This window comes from Tiliqua scincoides, chromosome 8 (genome assembly GCF_035046505.1).
Source record: "Tiliqua scincoides isolate rTilSci1 chromosome 8, rTilSci1.hap2, whole genome shotgun sequence".
In the NCBI taxonomy this organism is placed as follows: domain Eukaryota; kingdom Metazoa; phylum Chordata; class Lepidosauria; order Squamata; family Scincidae; genus Tiliqua; species Tiliqua scincoides.
Window position 1 is genome coordinate 32,247,017 of NC_089828.1, and position 16,580 is coordinate 32,263,596.

General features: G+C 47.8%; 1 protein-coding gene across 1 annotated transcript in view; it reads left to right on the forward strand.

Annotated features, from left to right (window-relative positions):
* The window catches only part of NCAN (neurocan), a 51,068-nt gene that overhangs the window by 32,624 nt on the left and 1,864 nt on the right, over positions 1-16,580 (forward strand). Inside the window, exons 6-10 of the mRNA XM_066635658.1 lie at positions 5,196-5,312; positions 8,987-9,100; positions 13,039-13,197; positions 13,545-13,627; positions 14,981-15,125. Of these exons, the coding sequence (XP_066491755.1) occupies positions 5,196-5,312; positions 8,987-9,100; positions 13,039-13,197; positions 13,545-13,627; positions 14,981-15,125 (618 nt within the window). The remainder of the gene's footprint in view (positions 1-5,195; positions 5,313-8,986; positions 9,101-13,038; positions 13,198-13,544; positions 13,628-14,980; positions 15,126-16,580) is intronic.

Sequence of the window (16,580 nt, forward strand, 5' to 3'; positions counted from 1 at the left end):
AACAGGGAGGTGGTAACTTGGAGCCACCTGGTAGTCAGCGTGGTAGGCCAAAATAATCAAGAGGACATTGTGCTTCCTGAAGCTGTGAGCACAGTTGGACATGACCTTCTTCATCGGCAAGATGGAGTTACCACTGACCACCCCATTCCCAGTGAAGCCAGTCATTTTGCTTCTACATGGTCCATTCTAAACCAGGATGTAGAGGCCAAGAAACAGGAGGAACCAACACTGTGGAGTTCACTTGATATGGAGTCCTCCCAGAGTATATCAGAGCCTACACACCTCCAACAGCCCATAGATGCCTACACTTCTGTTTTGATGCCAAGCTCAGAGACTTCCATCCACTCCAGTGAGGGAGCCTCAGACGCTGGAAGAGACCATGAGGGTTACTTTCCCACTGCCCCAGGAGAAGCAGGAGGGTTTCTTCCAATGGAGACTGATAGCGGAAGTGGAGAGGAGAAAGGGGAAACGTTTGCAGTTGAAGGAGCGGAGAGTCTGGGGTGGACTGAAGAGACCAATGCCAGCTTGCTTGGTAAGTGCTGCCCAGGCCTGGCCCAAGCCCAAGCACCTCTTGATGTGGGCACAGTTTCGACTGCTGCTGTTGCTGTCACTGCCATGGGCATGGCTCCTCCCAAAATTGCAAGGAAGGGGGCAAATCGCCCACCCACTGTCTTATCTCTCTCCTTCCTCATATAGGGTGCATTCAGCACTTCCCCATTTTGTTTGAAGGGTCTGCAGGAGGAAAGAGCTAGGTAATTGGGCTGAGAAGCTGACTGCCACCTTCTGTGTGGTTTTGGGGGGCATGTGCAGTGGTGGTGGCAACAGTGATCTGCTTCCTGACCCATTCACTTTGCTCCTTCCTCGCATGGTCCCTTTAAGCAACTCATAAAGACAGTGTGCAGCATTTTCCACACTTCCTATTTTGTTTAAAGGGACCACATGAGGAAGAAGTGAGTTAAGGGGTTGGAAAGTGGATCACTGGATCAATAGATCCAGTGAAGGGCACCCCAAGTCTGTTTGCTCCTCCTTCCCTTTAATGTGAACCACATCTTCTTCTTAATGGCTGGACCAGCCATGGTGCTGCCTTGCCCAGATCCAAGAGTCCTGGGGGAGGACAATGAAGCTTTGAAGAAAGGTCTGGCAATGTCTAGCTAATCTTCAGTCCCGGATTTCTCTCCATGCCCCGCTCCCTATTTACATGGCTTTCCCACTCCTTTGAACCAAGATCCCCATCAGTGGAGGACCAGGTGCCCTCAACCTCATGTGAGCATACAAGGCTATCCTATGTCAGAGACCTTTGGTCCATCTAGCAGCAGCTCAGTGGGAGCCCAGGCGGAGACAAGTCTTTCCAAGCTCTGTTCCCTGAAACCTTCTGTATGCAAATTATGGGCTCCACCACTCAGTTATGGAAGCTTTGGGTGAACAGATGAAGCTTCCTTGTGCCAAGTCAGACCATCTGCCCATCCAGTGTTGTCTTCTATGACTATTGATGGATTGCTTTCCAGGGTCTTGGGCAAAGAAGTGTGCTCTCCTGAGGCCCCTCCCAGCCCCACCTGCTGGTGCCCTACAGACTTTTGCATACAGAGCCAATTGCCCAAATGCACTGAGTTGAGTCATTCCAGGTTCTGTTTGACAGGGTGTCAAAGTGGGGCTGCATGTCAGGAGCCCACTGGGATCTTTCTTGCTTCCCCAACGCTCTCTGCACCAGACAGGGAAGCTTACGATTCAATATTTATCATCTGCCATTACTCATTATAATAGCTGGCAACGATGCCCCTGGCGGGCCGGGTTTCACTGTAGAAGTCTTTCAAGTGTTTGGCAAAGGAAGGAGCGAGCAAACATTCTGGCTTCTGAAAGCGTAGAGGCAGGAAAACCAACATGGTTAATATTCAGCAGTGCAGACTGTTGCAAACTTAGGGGGGTTTAGGATGCTCAGAGTTCTTGGTTCTCGAACCCTAAAGCCCTCAAGACCCCCATCCAGTAGTACTGCCACCACCCTGTATGTGCCAGTGTCTCCGCCCAGGGACACTGAGACCCTCTAGGCCAGGGGTGCTCAATAGGTGGATCGCGATCTACCGGTAGATCGCGAGGCAAAATGAGTAGATCGCGGAGTGCCGATCCCCCCTTCAGGTGCCTCTGGGAGGAAACGCCTGGAGTAAGGCCCATTGTACTCAATGAGGCTTACTCCCAGGTAAGTGTGACTAGGATTGCAGCCTCACAGCCTAATCCTAGGCATGTCTACTCAGGAGTAAGTCCTGTTATACTCAGTGGGGCTCAAGGTATGTGTGTACAACATACATTGTACACATAAATGTTATATGTTATGATGGCGCGAACATTGTAAAAAAAACTCTGGTAGATCTCCGGGCCTTGCTGAGTTTCAAAGGAGCTCTTGAGCCAAAAAAGTGTGCGCACCCCTGCTCTAGGCTTAACTCTATCCCTTGCAGGCACTGAGCTCTTTCTCCATTTAAAGCTTCAGTCCTCAAGTTACTAGATCTCAATGAGCACTTGGTAGCTTGCTGAACGGCTAGGCAGGATTCTGAACCCTTGTCCCCAACAGGCAATGAAACAACTTAGTAAAAGAGGTTTCAGTTTATTAAGTACATAAGGTTACATAAAGTGACAGTAAGGCAGCAAATGCTAGAGGCATAAACATCTAGGAAACATATCAGCAATAAAATAATAAAGCTAGCTGGCTACCTCTATTAATTCTTATCTCTCCCCTGAGTCAGCTTCTCTTAGATCTTTCAGCTCCAGGCTACCTGTGAGGCCAGGTGCCCATGGTGGACAATTGGAGCTCACAAGCCTGCAGGATGTTGCACCCAAAAGTCTGCCCAGGAAGGAACACGCACACCCCTTGGGGCACTCATTATTATACTTCTTATGCTAATAGTGCTGAGGTGACTTCATACTTATTTAGACTATCCAATCAGAAACATTTGAGACCAAACCTTCTTAAAGTTGGCCTGGTTGCTAGCCCCACATAATTCTTTACCCCTCCCAACTGGAGATCCATAGCTGCATTCCATTCCACTTGATCAAGCGCCTCTCAGTCTACTGAGGTGTTAAACATTCCAATGGGTTGTAATTCTTGTTGTCTGTCCTTTCTGGCCAGCAAAGGAGAGACAACAATCTTTTTGTTTATTTACTCACATTCTTGCAGCTAGGGACGGCTAGCAACTTCTCAGTTACATTGTCTTAGTGTGGTTCAGGCTTCTACTGCCAACCTAGGCCTAACATGTACATATTCATGACACCGACCTCATCCAGGGACTGTCAATTGACAAGAGAAGAACGTGCTGACATCGGGGCACTCAGATGCAAAGGGGGGGTGGAGGGGATCTTCTGCACCTTCAGCAACTGTGTAGGAGAAGGGCTTTTTGGCAGCCGGTGCAGCTTGTTATCTCTTCGGGCTGCAGGGGTTGGAAAAGCCTCATCAGCCAAAAAACTCTCTCTTTTGTTTGGATACCACTCAATCTATGGGAGACTTTTTCACAGCTTCATGGAGTCTCCCTGCAGGGAGTACGTGCTGTCATTGCATCTCCCACAACACCAAGACGTTTGAAAGCCCAGATGCAGGGAGAAATTCAACCAAGGTGGAAGCACCTGCTTCTGGGGAGAAACCCGTTCCTTTAAGGGCCAGGTAGAAGAGAGAACTTGAACTGCACCTGCTGGAATTCCTTTTCAGACTAGACTTTGGCAAACCCAGCAAGAAGGGAGGAAGGGGAGCAGTTAAGCCATGTTTATGGACTGGGAGTCCCTGCATTCTCTCTAATAGGTCCCAGTGAGATGCTTGCAAGCTCCAAAATAGGTTTAATAAGAGTCGGGGCGGGGGGTGGAGGAGTACTGGCTTTGAACGTGACTTCCCTGCAAAGCATTTGTGGGTTGGAAGAAGAGAGAAGTCTCTAGCCACTTATTTCCCACTCTTCCCACCCCCCCTTGAGAGGTCTCTAAGATGAACCTCTAAGATCGGGTCAGTGCTCAGCCGGAGGCAGCAAAAAATGTTTCAAGCTACCATCCATAGAATCTCGGTGTTTTCCACGCAGGAGGTTCTGAGTTCAAACCCCAGCACTTCCAGTTGCAAGGATCCCAGACAACAAGGCTAGGAAAGAGCCTCTTTCTAAGGCCTTGGGACAGCTGCTATCAGTTGGAGCAGACACTGTTGGCCGCATTGGTATCTCAGCAGTGGTCTTGTGTGCTTTTCAGGCATAGCCATAGCACAGTGGCAGAGTGCCTGCTTTGTGTGTAGAGGATCAATTCAATCCCCGCTGCTTCCAGTTGAAAGAAACTTTGGTGAGAAAGGTGCTCAGCTAGCTGCTGAGTAGGCGGACGAACGGAGGGTCTGCTTCAACATATAGCACCTTCATACATTTGGGAGAGTGGCTGTGGCTGTCTTGCTTGCAGAAGGGTGCTGGCTCAGAAAAATATATATATATTTTTTAAACGGCTATTGCTTGTGATGAAGGGGCCAGCTATTATTCACAAGCCGGGCGCTCTCCAGCTGTTAAGTGCTCCTCTGAAGATAAAGACACTTTAAACACATGGCCTTCACTTCAGAGGGCCGATAATGATGCTTTCATTCTGTGTGCTGTGTGCTCGTTTACCTCTCTGCCTCACTGCCAGGAGAAAAAATGCACCAACTCCATTCCCCAGAGACCGCTTTAAATGGAGTCATGGCTGATTATAAAGGGAAGAATCCCTTGTTGGCCCCAAACCAGCCTCAGTCCCACGCCAGCGAACAGAAGAACGAGATGCCTGGGGAATATCAATTGGCCTGGTGTTGTTTATTGGCTTCCTAATGTAGTTTCCACCTTGACTTGAAGGATGTGCAAGGCGGCTGACATCAAATAATAAAATCCCATTTTAAAAAAATTCAAAGTGCAATGGGAACTTATATACATCTGACTAAAATGTCATTAGATGACCAATGAAACATGAAGGGAGCAAGGCTGTGGAGGGCCTGAGCTCAAAGGGACACACACACCCCAAAACAGACAACCCCAGAATGCAGTGCTGTCAACCACTGAATTTAACTCCCTCAAAATATTAACTTACTTTTTTAAAAAAGTGCAGGTTTCTAGACCTCATGACTCCACTGATACGGTTGACCATATGTGAGAAAGAAGAGAGATTGCCTCATCTGCACTGCCATTCACCTCCCCTTTCTTGGGGTCTCTCGTTTTTATGTTTTTCAGCTGAAACCGACCCCTGCGATAATGATCCGTGTTTGCATGGTGGAACTTGCGAATCCAATGGGAACCTGTCCAGCTGCAGCTGTCCACGGGGGTTCACAGGGGAGAATTGTGAAATAGGTGAGAGGGCACGGGAAGGGGAATCCTGGAAAGTCCCTGGCCATCTGAGATGAGAAAGAAAGAAAGAAAGAAAGAAAGAAAGAAAGAAAGAAAGAAAGAAAGAAAGAAAGAAAGAAAGAAAGAAAGAAAGAAAGAAAGAAAGAAAGAAAGAAAGAAAGAAAGAAAGAAAGAAAGAAAGAAAGAAAGAAAGAAAGAAAGAAAGAAAGAAAGAAAGAAAGAAAGAAAGAAAGAAAGAAAGAAAGAAAGAAGTTACTGGCAGTATGCTTTTTGAAGGCTGAGATATTAAGGAATCTCCGGGAGATTAGAAAGGTCCAAAAATAGGGAGAAATGTGCATTAAAAAGGGAAGAAATCAGGATTTTATCACAGCAGGCCCACAATTTGGATTGAGACCACAGAACAAAAATAGAGGGTATTGAATGCCTTACCTCCCTGCTGCTTTTGCAGAGCACAAGCATTACATTCCCTCTGCTCTGTGACTCTGATCCGAATTGAAGCCCCGTGCGGCAGCTCTTAAGTTAAGACTGCAACAACGCGCTGACACATTTCGTGTTGTGTGTAGCTTGGTCTGCAATGCTAAGCACACTTACTAGAGACCGTGTCACAATGAACGCAATGGGGCTTGCTTCTGAGCAAACGTGCTTAGGCCAGTGGTGTTGCTAGGGGGTGCAGGGGGTGCGGGCCACACTGGGTGATGTGCATGGGGGGGTGACACCATTATTGGCCAAAATTTCTAAAATTGCGGTTTTTAGGAATAATACCATAAAGTTTTAAAGCATTTGATGTGTAATCTACAGCAGAATTCAGTGAAACAAACCGTGTTGAAATATCTCTATTCTATCAAAAGTTATAGCCAAAAAAACAGAGGGAGCAGAGTGATGATGCATTGCCATGCCCACCATCCAGGGTGTTGCCACACCCACTGCATGGGAGGAAGTTCGTCATGGGGGTGATGCGCTGGCCTCCATTACTGGTGGACGCAGTCCCTAGTGACACCACTGGTTTAGGTTTGTGCTGCCAGAGGCTTTTGTTCCCTTTGGGCATGAAATCAGTATCTGAACATTTGCTTCCAGCTATCAAGTATTTGATCCACCTTCCTCAGTCTTGTCTGCTACGAGGCTTCCCCAGCCTTGTTGCTACCTGAACTCCTTTTACCCAGAAATAGAACCTGGGTCCCTCCACAAACCCTCGCTGCATTCTAGTAGAGGTGGATTTGAGCTCACCCCCATCCCCCGAGTACAATCTGAAGGAAATTTCTTCAGCTTCCAAATATCCCTGTGTCCTGTGTGTTTTTTGGCCTTTCGCCCTTTGAGAATGTATTTCTGGATAAAATCCCTCACCCAGTAGTGGGAGCCAATTCATTCTGGAAATTGCCTCCGATGTTCTCTGTTCAGCGAACAAATTGATTTCTGTTCTGCAACATCATTTCAAAAGCGAAAAGGAGCACAGAGGCAGTCAAGGGGGCATTGAAGGCCCTTGCCAAGTCCAGACTTGGGAGAGGCACACAGAATAGCAAGGCACATACTTTTGGTTATGACTTGGATTCTTTCCTCACTGGGAAGGGTTTTCAGCTGCTGACTCTTCCCTCCTTTCCCCCAAGATCATGAGTTCAGCAACAACATTCTAAAAGTCCACTGTGGAAGGACTCCAAATCATTTTGAGCTTCATGCACCGTAGTTGCACCTGCCTTTCTCCACTGTAGAACAATACAACTACAATACAATACAACTACAATACAACGATACATAGAATCACATAAGATTGCAGTTTTCCTCGTGAAGACCCCACCACTCTATACAGTGAATAGGATTGTAGCTGTAAGGGGGAGCCACGGCCAATGGCTCAGCAGGTGAAGGGAGCCACCAGTCAAAAAAGTTTGGGAATCACTGGTGTATGTGGATAAGCAAAGGAGGATATGTAGCAAGAAAAATAATGTATTGGAGGGGGAATGAGTCAGCAAATTAGATAGTGTGAAACGCAGGTGGATCCAGCTTGTAGAGAATGCCATAGATCTTATCTGGGCTCTGCCAGTCCTCAGCTGACTGGATCCCAAGCAGAAGATTAATGTTGTCACAATCTGGCACTTGGATGTGGTGGTACATCCAGGGACCTGACAGATTCAGGGCCCAATCCTGAACTCGACACACCAGCTTACCGTTGAGGTGCACCACTGGAGGCAGAGAGCTCTAACGCTGGCCAGCGCTGGGCTAGCAGGGGGCAGGTGCCCTGCCTCCACCCTTCAGCGGTCGCAAAGGCTGCCGAGTAGCAGAAGAATGCGGGGGCAGGGGGGAGGCAGGGAGGAGGTGTTCCAGGGAGGGGGGAGGCAGGCAGAGGGCAGGGAGAAGGCGTGACAGGGAGGTGGGGAGAGGGGAGAGGGTGGGGAGAGGCGTGCTGGGGGAGGGAGGGAGGCGGGATCGGTGGAGCGCTCTATCAGATCCTGAGCCTTTGTGTCAGGCTTGGCGCCTGACACAAAGGCTCTTACCTGACCGCGGACAAAAGTCCCCTTCTCCTGAGGTGCCACCCGCGGCTGCTGTGGGTGTGCAGAATGCAGCAGCAGCCATTTTTGGTGGTGCCGCAGCAATGCACCCCAGGAGCTCAGGATTGGGCTCTTACATGAGTGTGCACAAATTCAGAGACATACAGAGCAGCAACATAGCCCTTTTCTGAGGCAGCCGTTTGGGGAGGTCAGAGTGGGTAGGAGATTTCATAGTAGAGGCAGAGATGTTTTCTCTCTGGGCCAGTTGCCTGGAAGTGTTATGTCAAAATAGGGGTGTACCATGAATGTTTTTGGAGTGGAAGGAGTTCCCAAGATTTTCTCTGAGAAGCCCCTTGAGTTTGCATTTGTAAAAGAAACCCACTGGCAGTAGGTGGTTTTCCTTCCTCACTGGCACTCTTCTGTCATTTCCCTTTTCCTTTCTCCCAACCAATCAGGGATCATGTAACAAACGAGATGATGCAGTGATGTTAAAGATCTCAGACAACCTGAGCATAAAAAAGACCCTTGGACAACTGCTGGGCCAAATGGACCAATGGTTAGATTCAGGATAAGGCCGCTTCGTGAGTTGAAGCACTTGCTTTGTTTGCAGAAGGAATCCATTTCAATGCCCAGCATCGCCAGTTAACAGTTCTCAGGTAACAGAACAGGACTGTCAGCTGGAGTCCTGGAAAGACACTGCCAGTCAGACCTGTGCTAGATGCTTGAAGCTCTGACAGTAGAAGGCAGCTTCATGGATTCATGAGTAAAATATAGACGGCAGAAAGTTCCATGTTCAGCCCTCAGCATCTCCATTTCAAATTATGGTGGTTGAAATTATGGTGGCTGGGAAGAAGCTACTTCTGCCCAAGACCCCGAACCGGTGCTGCCAGCCTGGGTTGGGATATGGCAGCTTTGCATATTTCTCTGTTTAGGGGAGCTCAGGGTTGAAGCATCTGCTTTGCCTACCGCAAATCTCTGATATATTCCATGGCACATCCAGTTAAAAGAATCTCAGCAGCTACTGTGGGAAATTAAACCTCGGTCTGCCTGTGATGTTTGAGAGCCTTTGCCAGATCATGTAGGCAGTACTGACTGAACTAGTCCAAGGCTCAGATTCCATTGGTAGTAACCAAGTCCATGAAATGTGCAACATCTCGGACCCTGCCAGTTGCCTCTCAAGACATCTCCTTCTGTCCACAGATATCGATGACTGCTTTTCGAGTCCTTGCCAGAACGGGGGCACATGCATTGACGAGATCAACTCATTTGTCTGCCTCTGCTTGCCCAGCTATGGTGGGAGCTTGTGCGACCGAGGTGAGAAGGGACCACTAGCAGGGCTAGTGACCAAGCACAGAGGCGCACTGAACGACCTCCTGGCCTCTTTCTCAGAGGGACAATTATCAGCAAAGTCAATGCCGCTCCCAGCACAGAGAGAGGAGGAAGGTTAGAGTGTCACACTGTTTGGGCTTTGGAGAATCATTCTAGTCATGTTTCTTTATGAGACTTTCAGCCCAGTCCTATTCAGGGCCTATGGCAGTGGATCTCAAAATCCTCTGCCGTAAGCCTGGTCTGGTGGCACAAAAGCCACATTGCCATTGTGCACTTTGGAGCCACTAGTGCAAATGGTGAGTGGCTCTGTGCACCAGCAGCTTCTAGATGCTGCACTAGAGAAGGTAAAGTGATGGCAGGGGCAGTTCAGGGGCAGTTTGGAGGAGGATTGGTGTGGCAACTGGGCCAAACCGAAGGTGGGAGGGGGAGGATCTTGGCAGCAGCAGCACAAGACAAGGTCTTCTCCCCCTTTTCCCAGCCCAACACATCCTCAGAGGCTCCATGGACTTCTGCCAGCTAAATAGATGGTGTAGGTCCCTGGAGGCCCATTGGTGGCCGGGCAGCTTATAGGAGGAAAGTAAAAATGATTTTTACTTGCCTCACCCAGCTCTGTCTGGTCATTGTCCTCCCACCATTGCATGAGGCACACACTCTATCAGCACCAGTGTATCACACAGACTGGTAAAGGATTGGGCTGTCCCATTGCGTTTTTTTTTAAAGGTAACTTTAAGGGGAGGGGATTTGAGAGAGCATTATTAGATGATATGAATGCAGAGTATGTGGGAGGAGAGAACTTTCTCCCCTCTCTCATAACTCTGTTGTGCAATGAGATTGATTGATTGTTTGGTAGTAGATTCAGGGCAGACAAAAAAAGATTTCTCTTTACAGAACTCAGAATTAGCATGTGGAATTCATTGCCACAATGATGATGATGGTGATGGCCAGGATCTTAAATTCAGATTTCTTCTCAGAGAGGAGCTGTAGAATTGGTCACCAGCAAAACATACATACATACATAAGACCTTTATTGGCATAGATAATGGAAATACAAAACAACAACAAACATTAAACATTCAGAACACACACACAATAAAATAAAACACTCGTAAACATCCAATACCCCCTCCCCCCATTCACCATAATATAGCGGAAGACCCAGAATTCCATCCTGTCAGAATCCCAGAAACAAAGTTGGCAACCTTGTCAAGAGAGTCAGTTTCCTCTATGGAAAGAAGAGTTTGCTACCAGCAAAACAATACAATGCAGAGTTGGGGGTAGGGGCAAGAGAAGAAATGAATATTTCATCAGAAAGAAAAAAAAACCCTCATTTGGGTTGACCCTGGGGTTGGAAGGGATTGATGGAAGGAAATGGGTTGATGGATTGAGCCTGGATTGGTGGAGGCAGTGGAACTGAAAGGAGCAGAAAGGAGGTCCAGTGTAACTAACTTTCATCCAAGTCATTCCACCTTTAAGTGCCAGTTCATTTTTCCCCAGACTGTGAATGCCAGGCATGCAGACATAGACAGGCACTCCCCCTCATCCCACCCACCCCCACCACACAAAACAAGTGCCATCCTTGGATTAGGCAAGTGCGCGCGCGCACACACACACACACACACACACACACACACACACACAGAGCTGCATCGTTCCCCATCTCCCTCACAGAGAGATCCCCTCTCAGCAGCCAAGGAGAACAAATTGCATTACTCCGATCTAGTCCCTAGAGGCCTGACTCTCCCTCAACACTGCTTTGGAGTCAGCTAATCCTATGCTTTGAGTCAGTTCTCCCCCCCCCCCACTGAAAAGAGAGGGGTTGGGGCTTTCTCCTGCCACAATTGATTAAGCTGAACATAGGATTCCAACTGTGGTTCCACCAACCCTGAAATCTATACAGGGCAGGGGTGACAGGAGGAGGGGGGAGTCAATTACCCTCCCTAAGCAGGGAGATGCATCTCCCACAGCATCTTCTTTCCTTAGAGATCAAAGATCTCTGTGCATTTCCAGTGGGATTTACAGAAGGGCTTCATTATCCCCTATTAAGCTAATTCCATACCATATTCCAGCTAACCTTATTCAGGAGAAATTGGAAGGAAGTCTGGTGGTTCAAGCCCCTTCCTTCAGGACCATTGTTATTGGCATGTGTTTGTGCACCCACACGTGGAAGAGTTGCACCAGCATAGCTTCCAATGCTGCACTCACACTGACAGATGTGATGGGCTTGGCATGTGTCTGATGTGCTGCAGACCTCTGGCAGTGTGTGAATCATGCCCTGATAGGAATAGCGTAGCATGGCCAATCCACAGGAGGCACATTTGTGGGGAGACAGGTTCGAAGAACATGGGGACCAGTAAATGCCCTGGGTCGGGCAGGAACTCACTGAAGAGCTCTGGGTCAGACCAAGAGTTTCCATCTTCTTTCCAACTGTAGCCAGCCAGATACTTTCAGGAAGCCCACAAACAGAGCATGAAGGCAACAGCCTTCCCATGTTGTTTGTTCCCAGTATCTGCTGCTCAGGGGTGAACTGCCTCTATACACAGAGGCTCAATTTAGTCATGTTACTAATAGTTGCTGATAGGTCTAAGCATAGAACAACTTTGCTGGCTCACACCAAAGGTTCTTTTGAGTCCAGCATCCCACTTTCCACAGAGGTCAACTAGACACCTCTAAGAAGCCCACAAGCAGAGTGTGAAGGAACCAGTCATCCCCCTGTTGTTTGCCCCCTGGCATCTGTTATTGATATGTATACTGCCTAAATACACAGAGAGCGCAATCCTGACCGGCACTTAGGCCGGCATAAGTGCCCCAGGAGCGTCGCAAACGTGCCATAAAGCATGTTTGCGCCTCCGTGGGAGGAAGCTGCATCGGTGCATCTAGATGCGCCAACGCACGGAGGCCAGCAGAAGCCTCCGTGGCGGCTTCCTCACTGCTGCTTGTGTCAGCGCACCCGCGCCAACACAAGCAGCGAAGGTGGGCGTGGAGGAGGCAGGAGGGAGACATTTCTGGGTGGGGGAAGGCGGGCGATGGGCGGCCCCAGGGGCAGGCACGCTTGGAGACGGGGGTGGGGCTGGGACCCGACAGTTATGCTGGATCCCAACCTCCGTCCCCGGGGAGAACAGAGCGGCTTCAAGCCGCTCCGCTCTCCTCGGACTTGTGCCACCTCCAGAGATGGTGCAGTCTGAGGAGACCCATTGGGACAAGCAGCCCTTACCCAGGGGTAAGGAGAAGAGCTTCCCCTTGCCTCTGGCTGAGCTGCTGCAGCCAATGAACCTGCGTTGGATGCAGCGCAAGCCTCCTGGCTTGCCTGCTCCCGCGCAGTTTGGATTGCACCCAGAGGCTCTATTTAGCTCCCATGACTAATCACTAAACTTCCACTCCATTAATTTGTCCAATCCCATTTTAAAGTCAAACCCCTTTAAAATGTCAGTAGCTGCCACCAGCAAAGAAGGCCATGACATTCTGCTCATGTCAGAGCAATTAAGTCCTTTGTTTTTGTCTGTCTTGAACCTATGTCCGGTCAATTTCACTGTGTGAACCTCAAATTCTAGCATTTGAGAGAGAGAGGAAAGCTGTTCCCTCACCACACTATTGCAACATTTTCGAAACCTGTGCTCTGTCTTTTCAGCTCAACTAAAAGACTCCAGATGTTTTAGTCATTCCTCAGGGAGAAAGTGTCCAAGCCACAGATCATTTTTTGCACTCAAACAGAAGTTAGATCACCCTGGATGTCTGCCAGGTCCTCTTGATTATCTCTTTTCCACATTCCCCATGCTAACCATGTTCCTTCAAGGGTTGTGATGGTGAGGATTTCTGCTTGGCTGGTCTCCTTGAGACCAGTTCTCCTCAACCTAGGTGAGCACCAGATTGCCTGCCTACTTCTTTTCCTGATAGGTAGCTAATTCCTTTTCTCTCCTTCCCCTTAGACACAGAGGGCTGCGATCACAACTGGCACAAATTCCAAGGCCATTGCTACCGCTACTTTGCGCACCGGCGCTCTTGGGAGGATGCCGAGAGGGACTGCCGTCGGCGCTCGGGTCACCTGACCAGCATCCATTCTTGGGAGGAGCACAATTTCATTAACAGTAGGTTTGACGGTCCGGATTGGGGGAGGGACAGTGTGGTGAGGCTGGATCTAAAATGTCAACATAACAAAAATGGGTGTTGCAGCACAATCTTATGTATGTCCACTCATAAATAAGTTGTATTGAGTTCAATAGAGTTTTCTCCCATAAACTCTTTGAGGATAGGTGCATAGGATTGTTGTCTTTGAGACCTTTCCAGAAACCATTAATGCATCCCATATATATGCCACTCTTCCTCAGAGATGCTCAGAGCAGTATTTGCATTATAATGAAAACCACAGGAAAGGGATAAGCTTGTGCTGCTGAGTAGTACAGGTGCATAAACTGACCTTGTGCCTCCCATTCAGGTTTCGGACATGAGAACACATGGATTGGACTCAATGATCGTATTGTGGAACAGGATTTCCAGTGGACAGACAACACCGGATTAGTGAGTGCTTAGAAGGAGGACTTGCCACATGTCCAAGGAGCTCAGCAGTAGAGTGGCCATACTATACGCCAGCTATTTTCAATCTTTTTCAACTCATGGCACACTGACTATTTAATCTATTTTTACCCTGTCTTTTTCTCATGATCATGGGAGCCCAAGGCAGCTTGCATAAAAGCAACATAAAAATAGGGATTCTTCCAAAATTTCTTTTTCCAAATTTCTCTATGGATGTTGGAGTTCCTGATTAATTGCAGATTAACTCCAGTTCCCAAAGTGAAACTGATGGTTTAGGAATCCCCCATAGTTGCATTTTCAATGTCCAAATTTTTTGCAAAGCACAGCATGTGACATTTGTCACAGGTTTCCATTCATTTGTGTCTTCTCTGCTCCTCTATATTACCAGTGTGCACAGGTGCAATAATGAAAAGCGCCAGAAAAGCAAGCTTGGTGTAATTGTATGTTCAGTTGTACCAACCTCCATTTGTGTGGTGTTTTATCACTGTACAAGAGCAAATGGGCATGTCAGGAAAACCTTGCACAAAAAGAATCTTGATGCAATCTTACATACCAGATTGTTTTTCTAGAGAAGGGTGTCCAAACCTTTTGGCAGGAGGGCCACATCATCTCTATGACACTGTGTCAGGGGCTGAGGAAAAAAGAGTTAATTTACATTTAAAATTTGAATAAATTTACATAAATAAATATATTAGAGATGGAACTTATATGAATAAATGAAGATTTTGCAATAGCCTATAAAAGTCCTTGCACAAAGCAAGGCCAGCCTTTCCTTCACTGCCACTGCTGCATCGCAGACGTGAAACAACAAGCAGTAGCGGGAGCCCTCATCCCACAGCTCACATGAGAGTCACAGTCACCCTCATGCTGAGAGTAGACGTGGGCTCCAGCAAGTCTCTGGAGGGCCAGAGACTCATTGGAGACTGGAGGCTCCCTGATGGCCGAATTGGGAGTCTCCAAGGGCCGCAAGTGGCCCCTGGGCCAGGGTTTGGGCACCTGTTCTAGAGTGTTTTATCAATGCACTCACAGCCCAATCCTATGCATGTCTACTCAGAAGTAAGTCTCATTAGAGTCAATGGGACTTACTCCCAGGAAAGTGTGGATAGGATTGGGCTGTCAGTCAGAATGAACTTCCAGAACAATAAATGGGGAAATTGAATGGGGGGAGAATGTTCCGTTTTAAAGGGTGCTGCTGGAAAGATGGAAATAAATGTATAAGAAGCTGACAAAGTTTTCCCTAAGAACTTCACATTTCTTTTTAGGGGGGAAGGGTTGAACTATCCCAAGTTTCCCTTTATCCTCAGGGCTGTGTTTAACTCTGCTCCCCCTGTTCACTAGCAATATGAGAACTGGAGAGAAAACCAGCCAGATAACTTCTTTGCGGGCGGCGAGGACTGTGTGGTGCTTGTGTCACATGAGACTGGAAAGTGGAACGACGTCCCTTGCAACTACAACTTACCATATGTCTGCAAGAAGGATACAGGTAAGAAAGAAAAATGAAAAAATAATAATCCTTATGCAGAGATGGATTCAGTACTCTTCCTGTGGGAGTGCCCCATATTCCAGATTAAACCTGCTAAGCTGAATACATGTCCTATGATGTAAGGCCACAGCACACTGTGGGACCTACTTTCAAGTAAACATGCATAAGATTGCACTGTAGCACTGAAGAGAGACCTGCAGGTCTTCTTTGTGCTGCTCTACAGTGCCACCATGTCAGGTGGCCAGAGGAAGCATTGCAGCTATCAGCTCAGCATAGATTAGATGACACAATGGGTTGATAAAGTTCCGCCTGGATTTTAAAGCTGACTTTTGCATGGTGCCATCTTTGTCCGAGCAACACATTGATCCAGTATGAACAATCTCCCATCCCTCCCTGCTTCCTGGCTTGCCTATTGTTTGCCAGCCAAGATGGACATATTCCAACCTATGGACTACAGCTGTGCTGTTATACTAAGATCCTGATAATGGGTGCCAGTGGGCAATTGGATTGCTCTTTTTCTATGACCATCATGGAATTTATCTTGCACCCAGATACCAAGTGGCAGAAAACTGTGAAACTGTTTTGCCCAGTCTGATTAAGAATATAAGAGCAGCTCTGTTGGGTCAGACTAAAGGCCAGCTAGTCTAGCATCCATTTTCCACAGTGGCCAGCCAGCCATCATGTTGCCTTTCCCTTTCCGTCCTGTCAACGGTCCCTAGACACTCCCACCTTGGGGGGGGGGGAGGAGAGGATCACAAAACAGAATCTATTAACACTAGTTCCAAGTTTGGGGAGTTTTTCATGGCTGCAGCCAGATTGTCTAAAAAATGAATTAATTAATCAAAGTGGAGATTTTTGCGTAATTGGGCATTTTCCAAAACTGTCTTGCCCCCAACTTGAAGGTTTTAATTTCACTGCCTTCCGACCATCAGCAAAAACCATCAGCGGTGAAATATGCCTCATCAGGACCCCTCTCCCCCATTTCCTCCGCTTTAATTTGATACAAACCACAACCATTAAAACGATTAAGCTTTCTGTTCCTTATCTGGAAAGTTACATTAACCTCCAGCTGTTCATGACAGACCCGAGAAATACAGCTCCCAATTTCTGCTGGCGAGGGGCTAATGATGGATTGGTCCCGATAAAAGATGTTAATTAAATATGTAAACTCCCCTCCTCTCTCAAAATGCCTTAGTGCGGCTACGTCCAATGATCGGCCACTTGGCGTAGATTAGATTTACAAGGCCGTTTCTGTTGGCATTAGTATTCTACAACAGAACTGGCATCACTTAAGCAGGCAAAATAGGAATCCGTGTAGATCTCTACTGAATTCAAGCTTGTTTAAAAAGGGCTCCAGGGATGCCTAAGCTTGTAGCATCTTTTGGCCTTCACCATGGTGGAAATGTAGATTGTAAGCTCCATGGGGCAGGGAGCTGTTTTTGGGCCCAATCCTAT